This window comes from Taudactylus pleione, unplaced genomic scaffold (genome assembly GCF_031769625.1).
Source record: "Taudactylus pleione unplaced genomic scaffold, aTauple2 ptg000217l, whole genome shotgun sequence".
In the NCBI taxonomy this organism is placed as follows: domain Eukaryota; kingdom Metazoa; phylum Chordata; class Amphibia; order Anura; family Myobatrachidae; genus Taudactylus; species Taudactylus pleione.
In genome coordinates, this window is record NW_028284619.1 from 5468236 (window position 1) to 5492682 (window position 24447).

The following is a 24447-nucleotide window of genomic DNA, read 5'->3' on the forward strand; positions in this document are numbered from 1 at the left end:
TGCTCTTTCCCCAGGGAAGTCTTATTGCCACCTATTCCAAGCAGTCTTATTAATAACAAAAGGTGGGGTGTACTAATGATCCCCAGCTGGAACCCTAGCTGGTGCTGGCACCCTGGTCAAGAGCTCCACCTTCTCCACCCAAGCTTACATCCCTGGTCACTAGCATAGACTGTTTTGTACAGATCTCACTAGAACATTCTCAGGTGCCAGTACTCTATAGATAATTCCATAAAATATATCAAAACAATATTTTGAAGCTTTATTTCAAACGAAAGAGATCAATTTAGCACACTGTATAATTGCAAGTTAAACTGGTCGAAACTTCATTTCTGTTGTTTTATAGGAATAATACTTTCCCTTGCCACTTCCCCAATTAATTCCATCTGCGTAGCTGGCATGTTTCCCTCTCAGATACAATCCATTCAGATTGGAATCATGGCATTGTTCATACCACCAAGCTCCTTTAAAAGCAATTGCACAGTTGCTTCCGTACATATCATTGTCCCTGTCTTTCGTCGTGAAGGGTTGGTTGTTATGAATCCTAAGAGAGTCACCTGCATACAATAAAAAAAATCATCCGAATTTAACACATCTATTATATTTTTTATATTGCGTAAGCGTCTTTGCCCTGTTTTACAGCCAATAACGTGGCAAGCTGAGTCCCTGTCTCCAACACCACGTTTTAGGGGGCAACAAAATGTGGTGATTTTTATAAGTGTTTCTTTTATTATTCAGAGTCTGCATTAGTGGTTTCTACTTGTTGGCAGGTGATAATATCAGCATTTTATACTCCTGTGAGAATCTGACATGCGAAAGAAATGTCTTTTATCTATTAACATACAATGATCATACATTTGAACAGTATACAAAGATCGATATAAGGGGTATATTTACTAAAGTGAGAGTTTTTAGGTGGAGATGTTGCCCATTGCAAATTTTACTTAGCATTTAACTAGCACCTTCTAGAAGGGGTTGTGTATGGATTGTCGGTGGTTGGGGTGCCGCTGGTCAGAATACCAACAGCGTCATCACGACAATCAGAATCCCGACACCCATTAGAATATAAGGTAAGTCTAACCCCTACCCTAACCCTCACTCCCTGGTGCCTAATCCTAACCCTCCCTCCCCCTCCCCGGTGCCTAACCCTAACCCCGGTGCCTAACCCTCACCTTACCCCCGCTACTCACCTTCGGGATGCCGGCAGTCGGGATACTGGGGCCAGGATCCCAGCCTGTTGGGATTTCAGCGCCGGTATTTAGACTATTGGCATCCTGCATCCCACACGCCAGGATGCCGACTACATTCACCCAGAAGATAATAGCTAGAATCTGATGTTTTGCTAAAAGCAACATCTCCACTTCTAAAAACTCTCACTTTAGTAAGTTTACCCCTAAAAATCTCTGAAGTGGACATTTGCACAATGGGACTCTGCGCATGTTGGGTCTGATTCACAACCGTTCGCTAGATGCGTATGCTCGCTTCCAGCGTATGCAAATTCTGAACACACCCAGCAAGGCAGGCGATCGCACGGCAAGGCATAAGCATGCCCACCATGTCTTGGCGTGCGTTCACTTTGGGTATGCAGACGCCCCCCAGCCTGTCTTAAGATGCCCACTTGCACACGTCATCTCCAGGAAGTGTATGCAACCATCTGTACATCGGGTACCATCGTGAGCATTCGCAGCGCTTGCGTTGGACTATACCCTACCACAAGAACTGCGAGCATCTCAGTGTAAAAACCAGCCAGGTGATGTGTTCTTTGACGCTGCCAGTTAATTATGCACGCCTCTGAAACGCCTCTGAAACGGCGTGCATAATTAATATTTCGGTCAGGCACGCCTGCGTTCACATTTACACTCCCCCGTTTCTAGTGGCCTGCCCCTGTTACCACCCATAAATGGCTTGACCTGTCGCTCAATCAGCTGGGCAGTCTCTGCTGGATGATCAATTGCTTTTCCATCACTCGTACTAGTTTACGGAATCGGTATGAAATACCGCTGGCCGCATGGTTCGATTCCCGGCAGCGGCAGCCCGACATCAGCAGAGTTCCGAGCAGCGGAAGCCCGACAGCGCTGGAAATCCCGATCGTGGATAGGTAAGTATTGTCTAACCTTACCCCCCTAACCCTCCTTAGGGGTGCCTAACCCTAACCTCCCCCCCAAGTGCCTAACCCTAATCCCCCCTCTAAGTGCCTAAGCCTAACCACCCCCTTCCCCGCTGCCTAAACCTAAGTCCCCTGGGGGGGTGCCTAACCCTAAGTCCCTCCCCAGGGTGCCTAACCCTAACCCTCCCTCCCCCTAGCCTAACCCTAACCTACCCGGGGGGGGGCCTAGCCCTAAGTCCCCCCCCCCGGGAGCCCTAAACCTAACCCTCCCCCCCGCGGCTGTCCGCTCGCGGCGCCCGGCATCACTACGATCGGGATGCCGGGCGCCGGTCTCCTGGCGTCGGGGAAATGCCGGGCGTCTACATCTAGACGCCCGGCATTTCACCCTTGCCGGGATATGACAGTCGGGAAGCCGGCTGCTGGTATTTAGGCAGTCGGCTTCCTGATTGCATACCCTAGTTTACACATGCGCACTTTGCAAAGCCCCGAGCGATCGCTTACTAGCGAACAGGTCTGAATCAGGCCTGTTATTCCATCTTGACTGACGCATATTTTACACTTACAACCACTTAGCTAAAGGGGACAGGACTGAGGAAGGAGGAGGCGTGTAAAGTGTCTTGCTGAAAACAGTGCAGCTGCTTGGAGTCAGATACTTGTGGGTGCTCGACAACTGATGATGATGATGATGATGATGATGATGATGATGAATAGCGCTTCTTATTGTATGTGAGTCTTTCCCACTGTATAGTAGTTAGAGATGTTTGGGGTTATGAGTTGAACCAAGTCCAAGTTCGGAATCACTTCGGGGTATTGAGTCAAACAGAGTCCCAGTTCGGATCTTCCCTCGGATCAGAACTCGGATTTAAAAAACGTACTCTGGTTTTGGATTTCATGCTAATAGATCAAAATGATGCAATTTTAGCTGTTTTTTCTATTTTGCTTAAAAAATACGTGAGAGTGGTTTTGCAAACCCAAAAGCAAAACATGAAGGTGAATCCGAATCCAAAACCAAAACACGGGGGTCGGCGCACATCTCTAATAGTAATATGGCTGCTGTGATCTACTTGCATTATTATAGTATATGTATATATTATTAAAAAAAAAAACATTCAAAAGGTGTTCTGATCATCTTAATTATTTCCTTGTATATATAATTATACAAACCACTCTTATGCCTGTGCCTATACAGAGAAGTAAACCTAGCAGCTGCTCATTCAGAGTACCCTGTTAGTGGGACTGGATAATAGAAATGGGAACAGTGTATGGAACATAATAATAAAAAAAAAGGTAAGAATTGTGCTTATCTTTTAAAATGGTACCCAGTCCTCTTACGTAAGTGTCCAAAGAATAGAGAGCCTGGGCCATACACTGTCTCCCTTTACTGTTGTACCCAATAAAACCTGTGTTTGAATGTAATGACGAGGGATCATTTGCATCTAGCTCACGTATATTGATTACATATGTTCCAGAGAGGGACTGAAAAAGGGTACTAGGAGATATGTGGAATAAGACATACTACAGGCTATTAATTTAGCATTATCTGGTACGCAGCCTCTATTTATAATTATATTATCGATTTAAGAAAATACTACACTATATATATATCTTCTCCCTCATGAGCTCTTTATAAGGTGAACCAGCCGACGACATCCCATTTATTCCATCCAGTGTGGACCACTCACTTCTGGATTCCAGATAAGCTTAAAAGATTTTCCTTTTGGTACGCACATTCATTTTTGAGCACCGGTAACTAATTTACACAAAATATTACACTATCAGGCGCATGTCTTCTTCACCCTCTTTACAGAACCACCCCACCCGTTGGCCAAACGGACCCCAAGAAGACTACTGCTGCCTTTAAATCAAGGATCAGTGACTTTCTGACTATATTACACCCATGATCACTCATTGCACTAGATGCATTTTATTTATGTATTGACAATTCATTACCAATGTATTTAATTCAGATTGAGGGAATCACTATTTATTGTACACTGTCCCTATACACTCTCTCACACACACACACATATATATATATTAGGGATGTGCAGGCTCGGATAGGTTTGAGTTTGCACGTGGAGTTCGGATTTTTCCCTCCAAAAAAACGGAACTCAGAACGAGGCAAAACGTCATCTTACATGGACGAACATCATCATTCCTGGTCTTTTGTCCAGGAATGATGATGTTCGTCCATGTAAGATGACGTTTTGCCTCGTTCTGAGTTCCATTTTTTTGGAGGGAAAAATCCGAACTCCACGTGCAAACTCGAACCTATCCGAGCCTGCACATCCCTAATATATATACACATATATATATATATATATATATATATATATTGTGACACAGTTAGGTTAGGGGGTCCCTCTCCTGGGTAGAGGACTCCTTCCTTACACACACACACAGCAGCATGGAAGCAGCACACCAGTCTGGATGCAAGTACAAGCTGGTCGGCGCCAGTCTTTATTGTACAATGTCAGAAACACAAAGAAAACATAAACGTAAATCCTAGCCCTGTCGGGGCACTAACTTCACAGGTAGTTCCCTCACTACCAGAACCTGGCAGGGCCTAATGCCCTCGCCAGCAACAAAGCACAGTACAGTACTCACAGATAGGTTTTCCAAGTGTCTCTGAGCAAACTCCCTGTCTGCTCTCCCAGGTGAGACAATCAGCCCTCAACACACTAGGCTTATATTGGCCACTCTCAGGTGGAAACCTTAACAAGCCTGTTACCAGGCTAAGAGAACCAAAACCTGGAGTGGCCGTGGGTGGAGCCCTCCCTCTCCTCTCAGCCACAACCCACAGGTCCCAAACCGGATTTTCAAAAAGCCGAAACTCAAGCCTGCTACACTGCAGACTTTCTCCTGGGGATTTTAAACACATAGGACAGGAATCTGGGATAAATGTCCCTGCCACAGACCACTTTACCAGTGATCCTATCACAATATATATAATATGGAATAAAAAACACATTTACTGTACCTGCACTGCCTCCTGTAAAAGCTCCAATGTTCAGCTTATAATTGACTTCAACCCCTAACAAGGAGAAGGAAGCATAAGCTGCAAAACTATAGTTGTTTTCATAATCTGTCAGATCAACTCGAAGCTCATGGGTTCCTGAAGAGTTAAACACATACAAATGAAAACACGGTTGCTATATAGGACACTGGTGGATAATCATAATTTTAATATTACATTAGGCCAGAGGTAGGCAACCTAACAAGTTCTTGAAGGCATTGCCAACTGAAACTTGTAGCACCCATATACTGGCAATGCATGCTGAGACTTGTTTTTTGCACAGTAGCTTGTGAGCCATCAACACTATTCCATATGTACAAACCAATAAATACAGCAGTATGGTAATGAGTCAGTTACCTGAAGATGTCAGACTGTGAATGTTATCATTTCCTAGCCAGAACTCGCTCAGTTGGCTGCCAAAGCCTCGCTTGTAGTCATCCCAATCTCTGTAAAAATTTACAGTGCCGTCGTATCGTCTCTGGAAAACCTAAAGTTTAACGCAGTTTTACTGTAGGAGCCTTGGAAAATCCCAGAGAATAAAATAAGGCATACCCACCAGCTCTCCCAGAACTTGCATGAGGCACCCAATCTTTTGGGATTTCCCCAAGGCCAGGTTACCCTTCCACATCCTACCCATTTCCAAGCGTAGCACTGGGGGAAGGACTATGATGATGCATTTTGTCCCGTGCCTCATGCTGGCCACCTGCAATTCTCTCCTGCAGAAATTCCGGGGGGGAAGGCAGGGTGAAGTAAATTAAGTTTTAAATAAGGATGGTGGCATTTTCCAACTTCATTTCAGGGTAACTATGTTGTGTGATTTGAGGCTTTCTAGTCTGAAGATGAGAACAGACTAACTGGCACTTTGGTGAATGGACATGCACAGTACAATTTCTCTTCTTTCACATACTGGATGAATTTTCATTTCAGTTCTGGAGGCTTTAAATATGGAATACTGAACTCACTACTATAATCTGTATAGACCTTCTGTATGGAAGTCAGAGAGGAGTTTTGTGGCAATACAAGAGTGTGGTACAAAATGTCAATATTCCGTATATCGACATTCAGAATGTAGACACCAGAATGTTGGCATGGTCTAATTGTTGACATACACAACATATGTTAACATTGTGTATGTTGACAGTCGGCATGTCAACATAGCATTTTCAACTGATTGTAACGGTAAGCCTACTCTAGAGTAGAGATGAGCAGTCCGGATCACCTTGAATGAGGACCACTCTGAACTTTTTAATCCGAGTCCTGGCTCCAGGTTTCCCGCCACTCGCCAGGCTTGGATGTCATCTTCTAGGGCATCAGATTCCATGTAAGGAGCAACGGCCGGGACTGCACAATTTCACTCCAGTCCAGTCACGCTTCTGCATGCTGCACTCTTCTCTGCGGTGTCCAAGTGGGGCTGTGTCCATCTCTAAGAGGCTGTGCTGCTGGGGCTGTGTCCATCTCTAAGGGGCTGTGCTGCTGGTGCTGTGTCCATCTTTAAGGGACTGTGCTGCTGGGGCTGTGTCCATCTCTAAGGGGCTGTACTGCTGGGGCTGTGTCCATCTCAAAGTGGCTGTACTGCTGGGGCTGTGTCCATCTCTAAGGGCTGTGCTGCTGGGGCTGTGTCCATCTCTAAGGGGCTTTACTGCTGGGGCTGTGTCCATCTCTAAGAGGCTGTTCTGCTGGTGCTGTGTCCATCTCTAAGGGGCTGTGCTGCTGGGGCTGTGTCCATCTTTAAGGGACTGTGCTGCTGGGGCTGTGTCCATCTCTAAGGGGCTGTACTGCTGGGGCTGTGTCAATCTCTAAAGGGCGGTGCTGCTGGGGCTGTGTCCATCTCTAAGGGGCTGTACTGCTGGGGCTGTGTCAATCTCTAAAGGGCGGTGCTGCTGGGGCTGTGTCCATCTCTAAGGGGCTGTGCTGCTGGGGCTGTGTCCATCTCTAAGGGGCTGTGCTGCTGTGTGTCCATCTCTAAGGGGCTGTGCTGCTGGTGCTGTGTCCATCTTTAAGGGGCTGTGCTGCTGGAGCTGTGTCCCTCTCTAAGGGGCTGTGCTGTTGGAGCTGTGTCCATCTCTAAGGGGCTGTGCTGCTGGGGCTGTGTCCATCTCTAAGGGGCTGTGCTGCTGGGGCTGTGTCCATCTCTAAGGGGCTGTGCTGCTGGGGCTGTGTCAATCTCTAAGGGGCTGTGCTGCTGGAGCTGTGTCCATCTCTAAGGGGCTGTGCTGCTGGGGCTGTGTCCATCTCTAAGAGGCTATGCTGCTGGGGCTGTGTCCATTTCTAAGAGGCTGTGCTGCTGGGGCTGTGTCCATCTCTAAGAGGCTGTGCTGCTGGGGCTGTGTCCATCTCTAAGGGGCTGTACTGCTGGGGCTGTGTCCATCTCTAAGAGGCTGTGCTGCTGGGGCTGTGTCCATCTCTAAGGGGCTGTGCTGCTAGGGCTGTGTCCATCTCTAAGGGGCTGTGCTGCTGGGGCTGTGTCCATCTCTAAGGGGCTGTGCTGCTGGAGCTGTGTCCATCTTCTAGGGCATCAGATTCCATGTAAGGAGCAACGGCTGGGACTGCGCCATTTCACTCCAGTCCAGTCACGCTTCTGCATGCTGCACTTTTCTCTGCGGTGTTCAAGTGGGGCTGTGTCAATCTCTAAGGGGCTGTGCTGCTGGTGCTGTGTCCATCTTTAAGGGGCTGTGCTGCTGGGGCTGTGTCCATCTCTAAGGGGCTGTGCTGCTGGGGCTGTGTCCATCTCTAAGGGGCTGTGCTGCTGGTGCTGTGTCCATCTTTAAGGGGCTGTGCTGCTGGGGCTGTGTCAATCTCTAAGGGGCTGTGCTGCTGGTACTGTGTCCATCTCTAAGGGGCTGTGCTGCTGGGGCTGTGTCCATCTCTAAGGGGGCTGTGTCCATCTCTAAGGGCTGTACTGCTGTTGCTGTGTCCATCTCTAAGGGGCTGTGTTGTCACTGTGTCCATCTCTAAGGGGTTGTGGTGCTGTCACTGTGTCCATCTAAGTGGCTGTACTGTGTCCATCCACAAGCCGTATCCAGTCTCCTTAGTATAATTAGTCTAAATCTATCACAGAGGTGCTCCACTGATTCCGCAGTTCCCACCAACTGCGTTCACTGTGTGACTCCATATTTGTCAGCAAAAAAAGTTTAAAAAAAATAAAAATAAAATGTTGTATTTGTACTGTCCTGCGTACACCCCAGTACACTGTAGAACCCCAGACCATGTGCGTAAAAGCACTCACAACTGTGAGGTGGCCATAATGGAAATTATTGGAAATTAATGTTATTGGGGTTAATAATACTCTAGGACAGTGGTTCTCAAACTCGGTCCTCAGGACCCCAAACAGTGCATGTTTTCCAGGTCTCCTCACAGAATCACAAGTGAAATAATTACAGTACCTCCACCTATGGAACTTTTAAAATGTGTCAGTGAGTAATGAATATACCTGTGCACCTGCTGGGTGACCTGCAAAACGTGACCTGTGTGGAGTCCTGAGTACCGAGTTTGAGAACCTGTGCTCTAGGAACAAAATAAGGCCCAAATTATGTGATTTTAGCTTTTTTGTGTCACGGCGTTTGGCCAGGGCCGCCATCAGGGGGGGACTGCCGGGAATGTAGTGTCGGGCCCGGAGAGAGAGGGGGCCCGGGTGGCAGCCTTGCAGGGTGTGGGTTTGCTCTGGGCAGTGTGGGCACTTCACATGGGTATGGAAATCCTGTGCTGGCAGCATTTATAATATGGTGACGACCGCGAGCCAATAGAAGCTCTCTAAATGGAAGGCAATGAGGAGGGGCCTCGCAACTTGTCTTACCGCCCGGCTCCAAGGTAGTCACATGTATCCCGCTCCGCTGTAGGCAGGCATGACCACCTGCTCTGAGAGGGAGGCACAGAAGAAACATAAGGAGCAGCATGAGGCTATCCTGGCTATCCCACATGCTGCGGGACGATGACAAGTACTGTGCTGACTGCAAGGCTACGGGTAAGAGCGCTGCTTGTCACTACTACTGTAACCCACATCTTCTTGCTGTAATGTAACGTATGCTGCGATGTGTAGTGATCTGGCTCTCTGGTGCAGCTGCTATGGCAGTTCTGTGTATGCACCCTGGTCTGGCTGCATCCTGTCATTTTCACACATTTGGTTATTCGGCTTCTCCTGATGTCCCTGGCCTGTTATCCTCATATAATGCTTGGCCTCCCCTCTCTCTGTATATCCCTTGCAGTGACATGCTGCAGTGCTGGGGCTGGTTACTTGAAGGTTGGCAGTAGGTGATCTCTTGGTATCAGACCCACCCCACCTCCTCTCAAGAAGGGTTTTCTTTTATCCGGTAAACATTCTTAATGCTGCCTATTGTGCCCACATCCCCATTAATATTCAGCCATGTGCCCCCCATTAATGTCCATTCTTCTCAACCTGTACCCCCAGGTCCAGCCTTCCATGCCCGGTGCCCCCCATTAATGTCCAGCCTTCTCAGCCCTGTGCCCCCTCCCATTAAGGTCCAGCCTTCCCAGCCCTGTACCTCCCCAGGTCAAAGCCTTCCCAGCCCTGTACCTCCCCAATTCCAGCCTTCACAGATGTGTGCCTCCCCAGGTCCAGCCTTCCATGCCCTGTGCCCCTATTAATGTTCAGCCCTGTGGCCCCCCCGATTAAGGTCCAGCCTTCCCAGCCCTGTACCTCCCCATTGAGGTCCAGCCTTTCCTGCCCTATGCCACCCCCCACCACCATGTTTAGTCATCCCTGTGCCCCCAATAGGACCAGTCCTCCCCTCCCTGCCCTGTGCTGCCAAGGTCCAGCACTCCCTGCCCTGCATCCCCACTTGGTCCTCCCTGTGACCCTCCAGTTACAGCCCTTCTATCCAGACATCACTGGTCTCCCATATATTGCCCCCACCTCCCACCTTTCCTCTTGCCCTGCCCCTGATCCCACCACCCCCTTTTATCTTCCACTTCTCTCTTCTTTATCTTCTGACATCCTCCTCCTATGCTGAAGGCGATGGAGAACTGCTGTCCGACATTCAGAAACGACTGGTTTCCGCACCAATTGATGCTCCACCTCTGCTGTCGCTCCATTCACATTATCTACAGCTCCACACCACCTCCACCCCCATCCTCCCAAGGGGGGGTCCTGTCTATTTTGTCAGTACCGGGCCCCACAATTCTGATCGCAGCCCTGGGTTTGGTTATTCCAAATCCTAAACCGGACGACGAATCAGAGCCAAATCCAAATCCAGCAAAAATGCTCCAACGCTTATCTCTATTCCTAAAGTTATGTAGACATGAATATCATCATTTTGGCTGTCGACATTTTGTCCATGTTGATATTCTGGTGTCAACATTCTGAATGTAGACATGACCCCTTACACATATCTATAAGTATTCCTTATATTAAAACATAAAATGGTGATGCGTTAATCAAAAGGGTAATGTTCCCAATATGGCAGAAACAGAAATTCAGGACACCATCTGTTTAAATCAATACATTTTGTATTATAAAAACGTATACATCAATATCTAAAAGCTAAACACATCAAGTTTCTCATTAAAAGTATATATAACGCTGCTGACAGAATTTGGCAGAGTAAGAATATGATATGGACAGTGTTAGGAAAATTAAGGTATTTACAAGGATTAGTCCCGCAACAGCCTTGAGGGCTGAAACACTTGGCAAGCTGCGGCCATAAAACAGCCTTGAGGGCTGGTGAGGTGAAACACAATGTGGCCTTTGGGCCATTTAGCTGCCTTGAGGATTGATAACCCTTGGCAAGATGTGGCCTTTGGGTCATGAAGCAAGATGCGGCCTATGGCCGTGTAGCAGCCTTGAGGGCTGATAAATCTTGTCAGGATGTCACTGTCGTGTGACTTGTGCCGCCGGGTTGACACAAGCGCAGTGCACTGGATTGTATATGCTGGACGCTGGTCTGCGACTTGTGCCACCGGGTTGACACAAGTGGCAGTACACTTGATTGCGTACGTTGGACGCTGATGTGCGACTTGAGCCGCTGGGTTAGCACAAGCGTCAGTATGCTTGATTGCGTACACTGGATGCTGGAGTGCGGTCCGTGCCGCCTGGATGACACAAATGGCAGAAAGCTGGTATGCGGACTGTGCCGCCTAGATGACACAAACGGCAGGAGCAATACATAGCAGGAAGGGAAACTGGATAATGGACTGAAACAGGAGACTACTCCAGAACCAGAAACACGTGAAAACGCTATAACCAGCATCTGAGCAGCCAGAAGGAAATAGCCACAGGAGCCAATCCAGATCTGACCAAGGATGATGGACATCCAGTAGGAGGAGTTCAGCGAACGGTCGCCTGGCGTTCACATCGGTGGCTTGTGACAGCCTCAAACACGGAAAGAAAAATATTAATTGCAATCAGTAGCAGACTGTTTCAAAATAATATCAACATGTCAGTGATCTCACCACACAAAAAAACATATTACGGAGTCCCGATAATTATGTGCTGGATGGATGAATAAGTCCTCCTATTACGCACATCTTGGGTTTTTACTCCTAGTTATTTGGTAGAAGTATTTGAGCCTTCAGATAATTGGAACCTATATGCACGTTCCTGTTGGTGTATGGAGCGTCTGACATCTACAGCCCCTTAGGCTGGACGTCACTGATGATCCTCCGAGTCTCCACCTAGACCAAAAGTGGGACCAGCACTGATAAGTGATTATGGCTCCAATCTCCGAATGGCTTTATGATGTCACTCACCACTGGTAAAAGGTGCTCTTGGGGGTAAATTTACTAAAGTGAGAGTTTTTAGAAGTGAGTTTTAAAAGTGATGTTGCCCATAGCAACCAATCAGATTCTAGCTATTATCTTCTAGAAGGTGTTAGCTAAATGTTAAGTAGAATCTGATTGGTTGCTATGGGCAACATCACTTCTAAAACTCACTTCTAAAAACTCTCACTTTAGTAAATTACCCCTTGGTCTCTATAACAGCTGTAACAGGAGACCAATAGTGTCCTTTCAAGGCTCAATTCTCAGTATAATACAAACTTTACTGAACAGCGGCAACTGCTACAAGTTCCAGAAAACAAGGCAATGTCACTCTGCAGTTTGTCAGCACTGGCAGGTATATCTCAGACTAGTTTTGCTCCTTTAATGGGAGCTTTATCAGAGAGCTCTTTGATAATACTGAGAACTGAGCCTTGAAAAGGACACTATTGGTCTCCTGTTACAGCTGTTATAGAGACCAAGAGCTCCTTTTATCAGCAGTGAGTGACATCATAAAGCCATTCGGAGATTGGAGCCATAATCACTTATCAGTGCTGGTCCCGCTTTTGGTCTAGGCGGAGACTCGGAGGATCATCAGTGACATCCAGCCTGAGGGACTGTAGATGTCAGACGCTCCATACACCAACAGGAACGTGCATGGGCGCCGAGAGGGGGGGGGGGGCGGGTACAGTTTGCACGGCCTTGCTAGGGGGGACCGGCGTCGCCACCCCCCTCCCTCACAGCAGCCCAGCACACAGCTTGTACTGGGCTGCTGTGTGAGACTGCTCGCGGCTGCTGCAGCAGCCAGAGCAGTCTCCTATGGCTGTGGGGGGGAGCGATCACACTGATCGTGCCCCCCCCCTGCTTAGCGCCGGGCTGGGGGTCTTACAGAGCCCCTTTCCCCGGCGCGCAACTGATCGGTTTTTTTTCTGAGGGGGCGTGGCCACGCCTCCCACAATTAGGCCACGCCCCCTCCATTACCCGGGCCTGGCCAGTCTCTCAACGGCCCTGGGAACGTGCATGTAGGTTCCAATTATCTGAAGGCTAAAATACTTCCACCAAACAACTAGGAGTAAAACCCAAGATGTGAGTAACAGGAAGACTTATTCATCCATCCAGCACATAATTATCGGGACTCCGTAATATGTTATTTTGTGTGGTGAGATCACTGACAAATTGATATTATTTTGAAACAGTCTGTTACTGATTGTAATTAATATTTTTCTTTCTGTGTTTGAGGCTGTCCATATCATATTCTCACTCTGCAAAGTTCTGTCAGCAGCGTTATATACTTTTAATGAGAAACCTTGTGTTTCATTTTTAGATATTGATGTATACGTATTTATAACATAAAATGTATTGATTTAAACAGATGGTGTCCTGAATTCTTGTTTCTGCCATATTGAGAACATTACCCTTTTGATTAGCGCATCACCATTTTGTTGTTTTAATTTATTGTTGTAGATGTGAGCCCTCACAAGCTCTCTGGGTGTATTGCTGCTTTAATAATTTAATTATTATTAGTGCCAGGTATTGGGGGATAGTGGTTATTCCTTATATTACTCCGGTTTTCCTAATGTATGCTGAAGTAATGACTTCAATGAAATCACCGATTACAAAAGTGACTAGTGACACCCCTTTACATTACCTTTGCTTGAGGTTTTTCAAATCTCACATCAAAATTTAGATCTATTCTCACTTACAATCCATCCTCCGCCATCTGTGTCCATGTCACACAAGACTGTAAGAGGATTAACACCATCCGGATATATTTTGTACCATCCGCTGAGGACAGACCCCAGGTTCCGCAGATCCTTGCAGTTTCGAGCAGCTGGAAGAGAGCGTTCAGTAAATGGTTAGACAGACAAGACTAATGTTTGAGTTGAAAGACCAGACTGGATGATCGCATATAGTAAAGAGCAAGATTCCTTAATGCCACTTTTATATCTCCCCCATCGCCAGCATTGCCACAGAAAAAGGCTGTGGTTGCTATTGTAGACTGTGGCTTGGGCTTAATCAGAGTTCTGGCGAGTAAATCAAATCTGCAGGACTGTAATGCTAAACTAGACCTCAGACTTGGCGCAGTGGCATCCCTCGTGGATAGCTCAAATCAGTGACCTAAATTAGAAATTAAAAGCCCGGGTGCTGCGAGCAGATTTGGTGGCAGAGGTAAGCAGGAAGGACATGGATGATTATTATGCTAGATAATTCCCCTGATGAAGCTGTTTGGTACAGGGAAACGCATTAGGATAATGTTCCATTGGGCTTGGATATATATATATATATACTTATGAGGCTGTGACTACTCTTTTACTGCAGGATCACTGGAATATTGGTATATCCACAAATAACTTTTCTGGCTCCAATAAGGTCCTAATCACAAGTACTCCACTATTTGGCTGGGGATTTCTCAACATCCGCATGCAGTGGCACCAAAAGGAGGGGGGAGTGGTACGGATTACCCAGGCCCAGGCTTGGTGAAGGGCCCCGACGGGTGGCCGGGTCTGCGACTCCCCCCTCACCACCCTGTGGCAACGCCCAGCACACATTGCTGTGTGTGGAGCTGCAGTGAGTACAGGGAGGTTGCTCTCCTCTGCCTTCACCTGATAGAAGGAGGAAGAGAGATTGCAGTGATTGCGACCTGCCCCCCCTGGATCTGCTGGGCCGGATTAATGGGGGGCAATAGGGGTAGTCGTCTCTGGGCCCCCACACGTAAAGGGCCCCCACACCCATCGGGGTTAAAGTGGGCCAGAGGAGACGAAACCAATTGCGTCTCCTCCGGCCCACCTTAGCCCGGCACCACAGGGAGGCTTTATTTGCCGGGCACCCGGCTGCAGCCGGAGCGCACTCTTGAGCTCCGGCCTCCGGCTCCCGCAGTGCACTATGGGAGATACGACATGATGTCTCTCCCATAGTGCAGAAGAGCTGCCGAGCGGACCAGAGTTGGACGGCAGCAGAGGCGGGAGAGGGCTTAAGGTAAGTATTCAGGGTTTTTTTTGTGCAAGCGGCTTTACTACTGGGGGCAATACTCGAGGGACATCACCACTGGAAAATACTCAGGGGACATTACTACTGGGGCCAATACTTGGGGGGCAATACTCGGGGGACATTACTACTGGGGGCATTTATAAAGGAGCATTACTACTGGAGCATTACTATTGGGGGATTACTATTGGGGGCACTACAACAGGGGGCATAACTACTGTGGACTAGGGGTGTGCACCGGCCACTTTTTGTGTTTTGGTTTTGGATCTGGATCTTTCTTCGTGTTTTGGATCTGGATTGGTTTTGCCAAAACCACCCTTCTGTGTTTTGGGTTCTGGGTTTTGTGTTTTGGATCTGTATTTGTTTGGAAAAAAGCATAAAAACAGCTAAAATCACAGAATTTGGGGGTTTTTTTGTTCCTACGCTATTATTAACTTCAATAACCTTCATTTCCACTCATTCCCAGTCTATTCTGAACACCTCATACCTCACAATATTGTTTTTAGTTCAAAAGGTTGCACCGAGGTAGCTGGATGACTATGCTAAGCGACACAAGTGGGCGGCACAAACACGTGGCCCATCTAGGAGTGATACTGCAGTGGCAGACAGGATGGCAGTTTGAAAAACTAGACCCCAAAGAGAACATACTTGGCGCTGCTACTTTGCTGATGCACATGCGGCGAACGCGCACACAAACACAGAAAAAGAAACACTTTTTAAATGTTTTAATTTTGGGGGGCACTTTGGGGGTTACACCACCCTACAACAGACCAGCCGTCCCTTGACTTATGACACAGGCGCATGCTTGACGCCGCTACTTTGTTGATGCACGTGTGGCTAACGCGCACACAAACACGGGAAAAAAAATATTTTTTTTTTGCACTTACACCCCCTGGACAACACTACATTGTTGCTAAATCTTAACCTTGAATGCTCTGAATGCAGTTACAAAAGATAACCATCAAGACTGCAGAAAGAGATTTCTAATGCTAATATAGCAATAATTTTTAGAGACCCCCTGCAGATCAGGACATTGATGTGGATCAGTGTAGGAACTATGGCCCTCATTCAGACCCACTCGCAAGCGGGCGCACGTACGTTAGGCGTACGTACAAAAATATTTAAATTCAATGGCTCGCTCGTATTTTCGTTCGCATCTAAAATTCCTCCCAAAACTCTGACGACCCCTCCTCTAACTAACGAGCGTACGAAATAGCGAGCGTACATCCCCGAAATGGCTTGAAAGGAACGCACGCACAAGTATAAACAGGAAGTGGCCTTGTCAGATGTCGATTACCTGCTCCTTTATTCTGCTTACCTCCATCAATCGTATCATGCCAATCAATGTATCAATTAGCTTAATTGTTTGTTTTTTTCAACACAATGCAAGAAACTTTACTCTTGTCCGTGTTTGTGTTTACCCGCAGAATACGTACGGATGAAACATTCGCTTTTATTGTTCAAAAAACATGTGAACCACAATTAAACAATTGTACTATTGCTGTGGATCCCCGCATATTTCCCTGGGTTCATTTCTTTATTTAAATTTGCTTACGCATGTCACTGCATCAAGCCTATCCTAACTCTCCAGAGATTTCTGGCCCTGTCGAACACATGACTCATACACTAACCAATAAAATTGCTCCTGTTAATTTCCAAAATACATTAGCCAATCAGAAAATTTTTACACACTTTATCAAAAATGATTTTTAAGAAAAACACCATTGCCATCATGAGAGCCTCCGCATTCACCAGGCGCGAGCTGCTGGTGCTTACGGAGGTCATGGATCGCCGGATCACCAGCCAGCCTCAACCCATGACCAACCGGCAGAAGCGCTCCGCGTATGCGGAGGCACGGTCCCGCCTGCGGTCCTTCGGCTCACGCCGCAACATCGGGCAGCTGGAGCGCAGGTGGTCCGACCTGCAACGGCGAACGCCCCGCTTGCTGGCATGCTTTCGCATGCAGATCCTGGCAAGTAAGTGTTATGTATTGTGGTTTTAATGTTTGTGTTTGTGGGGCAAACTGCGTGTGCATGTTTTCCTGTCTGTTCAATTTATTATTTGTACTCATATCTGCGTGTGCATGTTTTCCTGTCTGTTCTATTTATTATTTGTACTCATATCTGCGTGTGCATGTTTTCCTGTCTGTTCTATTTATTATTTGTACTCATATCTGCGTGTGCATGTTTTCCTGTCTGTTCTATTTATTATTTGTACTCATATCTGCGTGTGCATGTTTTCCTGTCTGTTCTATTTATTATTTGTACTCATATCTGCGTGTGCATGTTTTCCTGTCTGTTCTATTTATTATTTGTACTCATATCTGCGTGTGCATGTTTTCCTGTCTGTTCTATTTATTATTTGTACTCATATCTGCGTGTGCATGTTTCCCCTCTATTTCTGATTTATTAATTCTACTGCTATTTGGCTTTTTTTTTTTTTTTTTTTTTTTTTTTTTAGTTTGGTTGCCCGGATTTGTCCATAAACTAAACGCAATTTCTTTGACATATTTTAGGGGGACAGCCAAGACTCCGCCGTCACCGTCCGTCCAGACGGCGTTCCCGGCCACTATCCCCAACCCCCAGCCAACACTCCACCCCAAATCTTTTCCCTATTCCCCACTCCTCCCCATCCTTCCCAGACCCTCTCCCGGAAATGTCGGGCCTCCTTCCCCTCCGTCCCACTTCCCCCTCTCCTCCACCCACCCCTCTTCCAATTACCCCCTCCCCGGAGTCCATCATAACTCCGCCCCATTCTTTGGGTAATGACGGATCCTCCGAGGAGATCATGAAGGTTTGCCCGGAGCTCCCGTTTTGTCTCCCGGTATGTTTTTTTTTTTTTTTTTTTTAAAGCACAAACTGTTTGTATGTAATCATGTGTCGTGCCTTTCTTCGTGTTTTTGTGGCTTGACTTTTGGTGATTGTGAAGGTTTGCCTTTACCTCTTCCTGGTGATTTAAACATACACATATCATACCTGTGGGAATTTGTACCTAGGCCTTGTATTTTTGCCAGCCCCCCCTTTTTTTTTTTGGGTTTGGGTTTAGGAGTGATTTGGTTGTGTTTTTTTTTTTTTATGTGGATTCCCTATTGTTGTATTAACCCACACACTTTTCTCACCCACAGAGGAACAGAGGCGTCGGCAAGAGGTGGCGGATGTTGTGGGGCAGATGCGCCAACATGTCATCGGCATTCTGGTGGCCCTCGACCGGCTGTCTGGCCTCCTTCGGCAGTAGTTTTTTTATTTTTGTTATATTTTCCAATTAAATTTATTAAGACAAATATACGTTGTGGCTCATTTTTAAAAACCCAAACCAAGATAGTTTAGCATGACATAAGTAGACTGTTCCTGCAAGGATTTCCCTTTTTTAAAAGTTAGATTGTGTTTTGTCTTTGTATGTCAAACAGACACAAGAAACACATAACAGTAACAATGTCATTTCCCTTTTTGGGTGTAGTGTCAATTACATATTTCTACATTTTCCAGGTTCCTACTTGGTGCGCAAGCTGCTTAGGCCAATCTTACAAATCCCAAGGTTGGGCCAGGCTTCCTTTTGGTGTGGATTGGGAAGCTGAAAACATATTTCAGTTTAGCTCAACTGGCGTCAGTACTGGTTTACCCCTTAGTCAAATGTAACTTGTGTTAACCTGGTTACACTTGCTGTTAACGTCCCAAAAAAGGAAGACCATTTCACTCTCCAAACATTTATTCACAACATAACAGAGAAAACAAAGTGGTCACTCCCAAAAAAAAAACACAGTGATAAATTCAAATACAACACATACCAAGAAATAATTAAATAAAAACACAAAATCAAGAACTGGTTGACGAAGGACCATGCCAACATGATTCCACAAACATGGCGTTGCGATATGGGTTCCAGAATATATGCCCAAAAGGACCAGATCCAGGTTTGGTAAGGGTAGCAGGAAGTAGTGAGCGTTGGAGTGCCAAAGATTATGTGAACAAACAGAAGATGGTGAGAAAAATAAAAATAAATTAGATGTTCGCAAACAAACACAAACACATTAGGTATAAACACTGGAGTTTTGTTCAAACTTACCTAAAAAATCTGGCCACCACATCATTGCGTATGGCCCCCCCACATACTGACCTTCGACCAACCTCGGGGGGGCCATCCTCAGGTAAGGCATCCTCTGGCTGCATTGGGACACCACTCCTTATGGCAATGTTGTGAAATATCCCACACAGGACCACAATTTTAGACACCATATCCGGCACATACATGAGCTCGCCACCAGAGCGGTGGAGGCATCTGAATCGGCCTTTTAAAAGGCCGATACAGCGCTCCACCACTTGCCTGGTGGCTGTAAGTGCGGAATTATACGCACTTTGTGGCCCTGGTGTGGGAGCCAAATAAGGAGTGAGCAGCCAGGACATGCAAGGGTATCCACTGTCTCCTGTGAACAAAAATAGACCACATCAGGAACACTGTGTATCAAGCTTAACATTGTTATGTACTAAAGGTCTCCACTTACCCAGAAGCCACGCATCACCAGCTTGTAGGTTGGTTAATTTCTGCCATATCCCTGATTGCCGGATGACGAAGGAGTCATGAGCACTTCCGGGTAATTTAGCATTCAGGGACAGGATCTGGAGGGAGGCATCACATACCACCATTACATTCAGGGAGTGATAGTGTTTCCTGTTTCTAAATATTGCCTCCAGCCGTGCTGGAGGCTGAAGTGATATGTGAGTACCATCCACAACCCCTATGATGTGTGGGAAGCCAGCTATTTGGTAAAAATTGGCCTTGGCCACACTAAGGGCACCCATATCCAAAGGCATTTTAATAAAATGATGGAGGTGCTTGAAAAGTGCCTCCATCACTGCCCTCAGGATCCTGGAAAAGGAGGATTGGGAGATGCCCGCCACTATTCCCACCGTTGTTTGAAACGATCCTGAGGCACAGAAATGTAACACCGCCATAAATTGCGTCAGTGGTGGTATTGCTGTTGGACTGTCAATTTGCCGCTCAAGATCACTTTCTATTAATGAGAGAGTGTCTATGATGATTTTGGGAGGTAGACGGTAGCGTCTTAAAACCTCATCATCGGGCATTCCAAAAAGGGTGACACGTGTTCGAAATATCTGGGGCCTTGCATGCCTACGATGCCTACGCCTGGGACGAGTTTGAGGTTGGTCGTCTTCCGGGAGCAGGGCCAGAACAATTCGCCCTAGATCTACCTGAAATTCAAAGTTTACAATGTAAGGCTTTTGAGCCACCCCAAAAGTAAGAAAAAACAACTTAGCTTTCTGATACCATCCATAGCTGCTTACATGCCGGGGTATTGTCATGATACGTATAAACTGTAAAAAAGCCAAAAATGAGACTTCAAAAATTTAGAGGGTGAATTTTTTTTTTTCAAATTGTTGCAAGCCAACACAGAAAATAGCCGAAACACACATTTGGCCATCGATGAAAACGACATTGCACACCGTACGTCAAATAGGGTTCAAATGGACCCCAAAAATGGAAAAGGGAAAAGCAAAACTGGTTTACATGATGAATAAGCCGCCAAAAATGCGTTAATTAGTTCGCAAATGCAAGTCACTACACCAACAGTCAAAAATGCGGTAATTAATTCGCAAATGCAAGTCACTACACCAACAGTCAAAAATGCGGTAATTAATTCGCAAATGCAAGTCACTACACCAACAGTCAAAAATGCGTTAATTAATTCGCAAATGCAAGTCACTACACCAACTGTCAAAAATGCGGTAATTAGTTCGCAAATGCAAGACAAAAAATGGACTTACCCAACTCGAATATATAAGATTTCCAAAAAAAAGGTCTTTGGGTCCGAAAGCCAAAAAAAACTAAAAAAGATGAAATTAGTGTTAAAAAAATTAGCTAACCAAAAAACAGAAGTAGACACCAATTGGCCACAAATTTGACTGCACAAAACTTACCAAATCAGGAAAGGATGTGGAAAAAAGGAAAAAAATGCGAACGGAAAAACAAAAGAACTGTAGCAAAAACAAACAAAAAACCAACTCTGCCAAATCCTCCAACCGCAAACAACCAAATCCAAACAACTTAACCGCCAACAATCCAACAACCCCACCTCGACTCCACACACACCAAGCCATAAATAGTGTTTATTTTCCCGCACAAATTAAGGATGAATCATAGGGACGCACAATCAATGATGCGGCCGCAAACAAAGGACGCATGTATAAATACGTCACGAAATCACATTGAATTTCTGGTTGATTTCATTCTGGAAGCAGAAACATGGCTTCAGACCAGGGAAACAATGGCCAAAAATCCGGCGGTAAGGCCTTCATGCATTTTGTCTCCATGATTATTTTAAAACAAATATATTGGTCAAGTTGTGAAGTGGCTAAATCTGCATATTTACCCAAATAGGTGAGGAGGATGACATGGAAGAGACTGCTGGCCCCAGTCAACCCGCCAAAGCTGCCAAAAAAAAAAGGCAGCCACATTTCACAAGCAAGGAGATGGAGGTTTTGATCCAGAAGTGCGTTGACATCCTGCCCCAGGCAGCCAGGAATATGAGCCAAAGCCAGAAGTGGAGAATGTGGGAGGAGGTCGCCGTTGCTGTCAATAGGGTGGGTGATTATGTCCGTCTAGCCCGGGATGTCAAACGGCGGTAAGTAAACACTTTCCCATCCTATAAACAAACCCCATTGTAAAAAAAAGGATAATGGTTCCAATTTCATTCCACAGATGGGCAGACTTCAAATATCGTCTCAAGCAAAAACTTGCCGACAGGGCTAGGCATGCAAGGGGGACAGGTGGGGGTCCCACCCCTGTGTCATTGGAGTTGACAGACTTAGAAGAGATGGTACAGGGGTGTGTGCAGGCTGTGGAGGTGTTTGGCGTGTCCAACATGGATACGGACATGCCAGACTTTGCGGCTCCTCATGTTGGCCAAGGTAAGTCTTGTGATGTCACCAACTCTGAAATGCTATTGTGCCAATATGTAGATTCTAATGTGAGTCTTTTCGCAAATTTCCTAACAGAGACAGAGGCGGATGAGTCTGCTCCAGAGGGGAGCCTTGGCCGCAGAATTTCTGCTGGCTCTGCAGGGGAGGAACCAGTACATCCGGCTGAGGACCCTGCAGAAGCCAGTCCAGGGCGTGCCCCCTCGCAGGCAGTGGGCCTCCTCACAGAACTCAATTTTAAATCGGATTGCCATACGGAGATTCTGCAGAGGATGGACGCCAGTCTGATACGGGTGGCTGAGGCCCTGGAGCAAAATGCTGCGGCCAACGTGACCATTGGTCAGGGCCTGGCGGAAAATACCAGGGCCAACATCCGCATCGCCGATGCCCTGGAGCAGCTCGTTCGCCAGCACATGGTGGAGCCGACCTCCCTTCCTGCCGGAACATCCGGATCCTCCACCTCTGGCACAACATCAGCCAATCCTCCAAATGTGCCTAGCCCTGTGCCTAGTCCAGAGGCCACAACATCTGCCTCTGGACAGGCCAGCCCGATGGCATCCCGGACCCGGTCTGGCGCCCACCCTCACCCAGCCAAACGGGCGAGAAAACGGTGACAGCAATGGCGACTTTTCCCACACTCCTTCTGTGCTTGGCTCATATTCCTTTCTGGTCAAAACTTCCCTCTCCTTTCTTGTGAAATGTTTTTAAATTTTGTATTTACGCTTATGTTAGCAGTTATGGTTTTTTTTTTTTTTTTGAACAAATATCTTTGCCACAAAAAAAGGCAACAAAATATTAGGCCAATTTGTTTGTGTTTAAACAATAAATTAAAAACAAAAAAATGAGATTGTATTGTGACATTATTGTACAAATGGGTTACATTTAATCCTGGCCCTAAAGGCAAAAACTGACCCTCTTAAAACAAAAAAAAGGCCTCTTTAAGGAACGTTTCAAAAATCACATAGCGATGCAAATTCCACAGTAAACCAAAAAAAAGGGGAGCTAATTAAAAGATGATGACATTATTGTTACAATAGGCCATAACCAACAAATTGTGGCCAAAATAAAACCCCAAAAATGTACGCTAATTGATTGTGTAATCATGACATTAGCAGCTCTGATTTCCACCTGCGTACGCTTTTGTGCTATCCCAATAAACTGCTTTCCAAACACATACCAAGCCGGATTTCAATCCAACACTAATTACTTTACTGACCAGCCGCGATTAATCGCAGCACCATCGTGGAGTCCCGGGACGGAGGAGAAGGCCATCGCCAATGTGGTCGAGTAATCCTGACCCTAAGCTGTGCGAGCATTTTGAAGGGAAAGCGGATGTTTCAGTGACGTATGAGACGGTCCGAACACATTTGACGTTCGCATCTGCTAATGTATGTACGCCTCAAAAACGCCTCGCCACGCCTGCGTTTTTTCATCTCCACCCCCGTCAACACCCAAAAACGCCCTGTTCTGTCAATCACATTTGACATGTCACTTCCTGTACGCTATTTTAGGAACGAGAGAAAAAAAAAACGCACATGCGCAGTGTAACACCGACGCATGCGCGGTTAGTCAACATCGGAGCGCAACGAGCGTACTGTTGTTAACGTGCGGCTCTGAATGAGGGCCAATGTGCGCTCCTCACAAAGCCCTAATTTAACATACAGGAATAACATCCATAGAGGTTAAAGTGAGAGATTCCACGATACTAATTAAGAACAGTGAATTAGATATTTTCACAGACTGTGACTCAGACATTAATAAAGATCAGAATATTAACCAAGGGGGTGATTAAAGTCAGAAGTTTGCCACTAAGCAGTAGCAGAAGGAATTTTCTTATATTTTTTATTGCAGCTAAATATCATTGTAACAAGAGATGATGAATAATTAGCACCATTAAGGAAAAGAGTATCATAGGATCATATTATTAATAACAGAGACTTTATTTAACAGTGAATGGAGAATGTCCTAAATTTAATAGTTGGACAAATCCACATATCATTAGGGAAATACTACTACCTTCATAGAACATCCGGGACAAGTCATTAATAGTTTTCTCTTCTGATAGTTTACAAAATCACTCATATATCTGCCTTTCCCTCCTTGTGGTGACTGCAAGCACAGTATTAATATTTGAAATATACTCAATGACGAATCAGTAAATAAATACACACAGCTGGGATTCTCTAGATTTTAATTGATTTTATTACACATTTTCCAACTTATTTTCTCTATCATTATCTATAATCTTTCAGCAATATTTTGCTGGCTATTGTCCCTTACAGGGATTTTTTAATGTATATTTAATAAACGTTAAGTTTTTCCATATTAAAATTAATGTGCGCCTTCAAACTGGCATAACCTTTTGCCTCTTGTACTATTGTTCAGCAGCAGACTTTGCATCGGTACCATCGATGCAAAATGTGCATCGATGGTACCGATATTGACCCAGGTATTCATCGTCACACACAGGTTCAAAGGCAGCAGCGGGTGTCTTTATTCTCAAGTGATCTTTGCAAACATTAGCATATTTACGCAGCTGCGTTGCATACGCAAACGCAGCAGCGATCCCTTTTAGCGTCCATCTCTGAATTAGACCCACAATCTTTTAACAACATATTTTTATTAGTATTTCTATTAATTGTAATTTATATATCTATTTATCAAAACATTTTATTTTTTATTTTAAATATAATATATATATA

General features: G+C 45.9%; 1 protein-coding gene across 4 annotated transcripts in view; it reads right to left on the minus strand.

Moving 5' to 3' along the window:
* Nucleotides 1-306: 306 nt before the first annotated feature.
* The window catches only part of LOC148517433 (ficolin-2-like), a 40575-nt gene continuing 16434 nt past the window's right edge, over nt 307-24447 (minus strand). For 2 of the 4 annotated variants that reach the window (XM_088478705.1, XM_088478704.1), the window contains 5 exons: nt 13532-13659; nt 5478-5607; nt 5080-5219; nt 3901; nt 307-554 (listed from right to left, as the gene is read on the minus strand). In XM_088478705.1, the coding sequence (XP_088334831.1) occupies nt 307-554; nt 3901; nt 5080-5219; nt 5478-5607; nt 13532-13659 (647 nt within the window). Of the gene's footprint in view, nt 555-3900; nt 3902-5079; nt 5220-5477; nt 5608-13531; nt 13660-19759; nt 19786-22422; nt 22432-24447 lie in introns of all 4 variants that reach the window. The other 2 variants (XM_088478703.1, XM_088478702.1) reach the window with 2 other exon arrangements.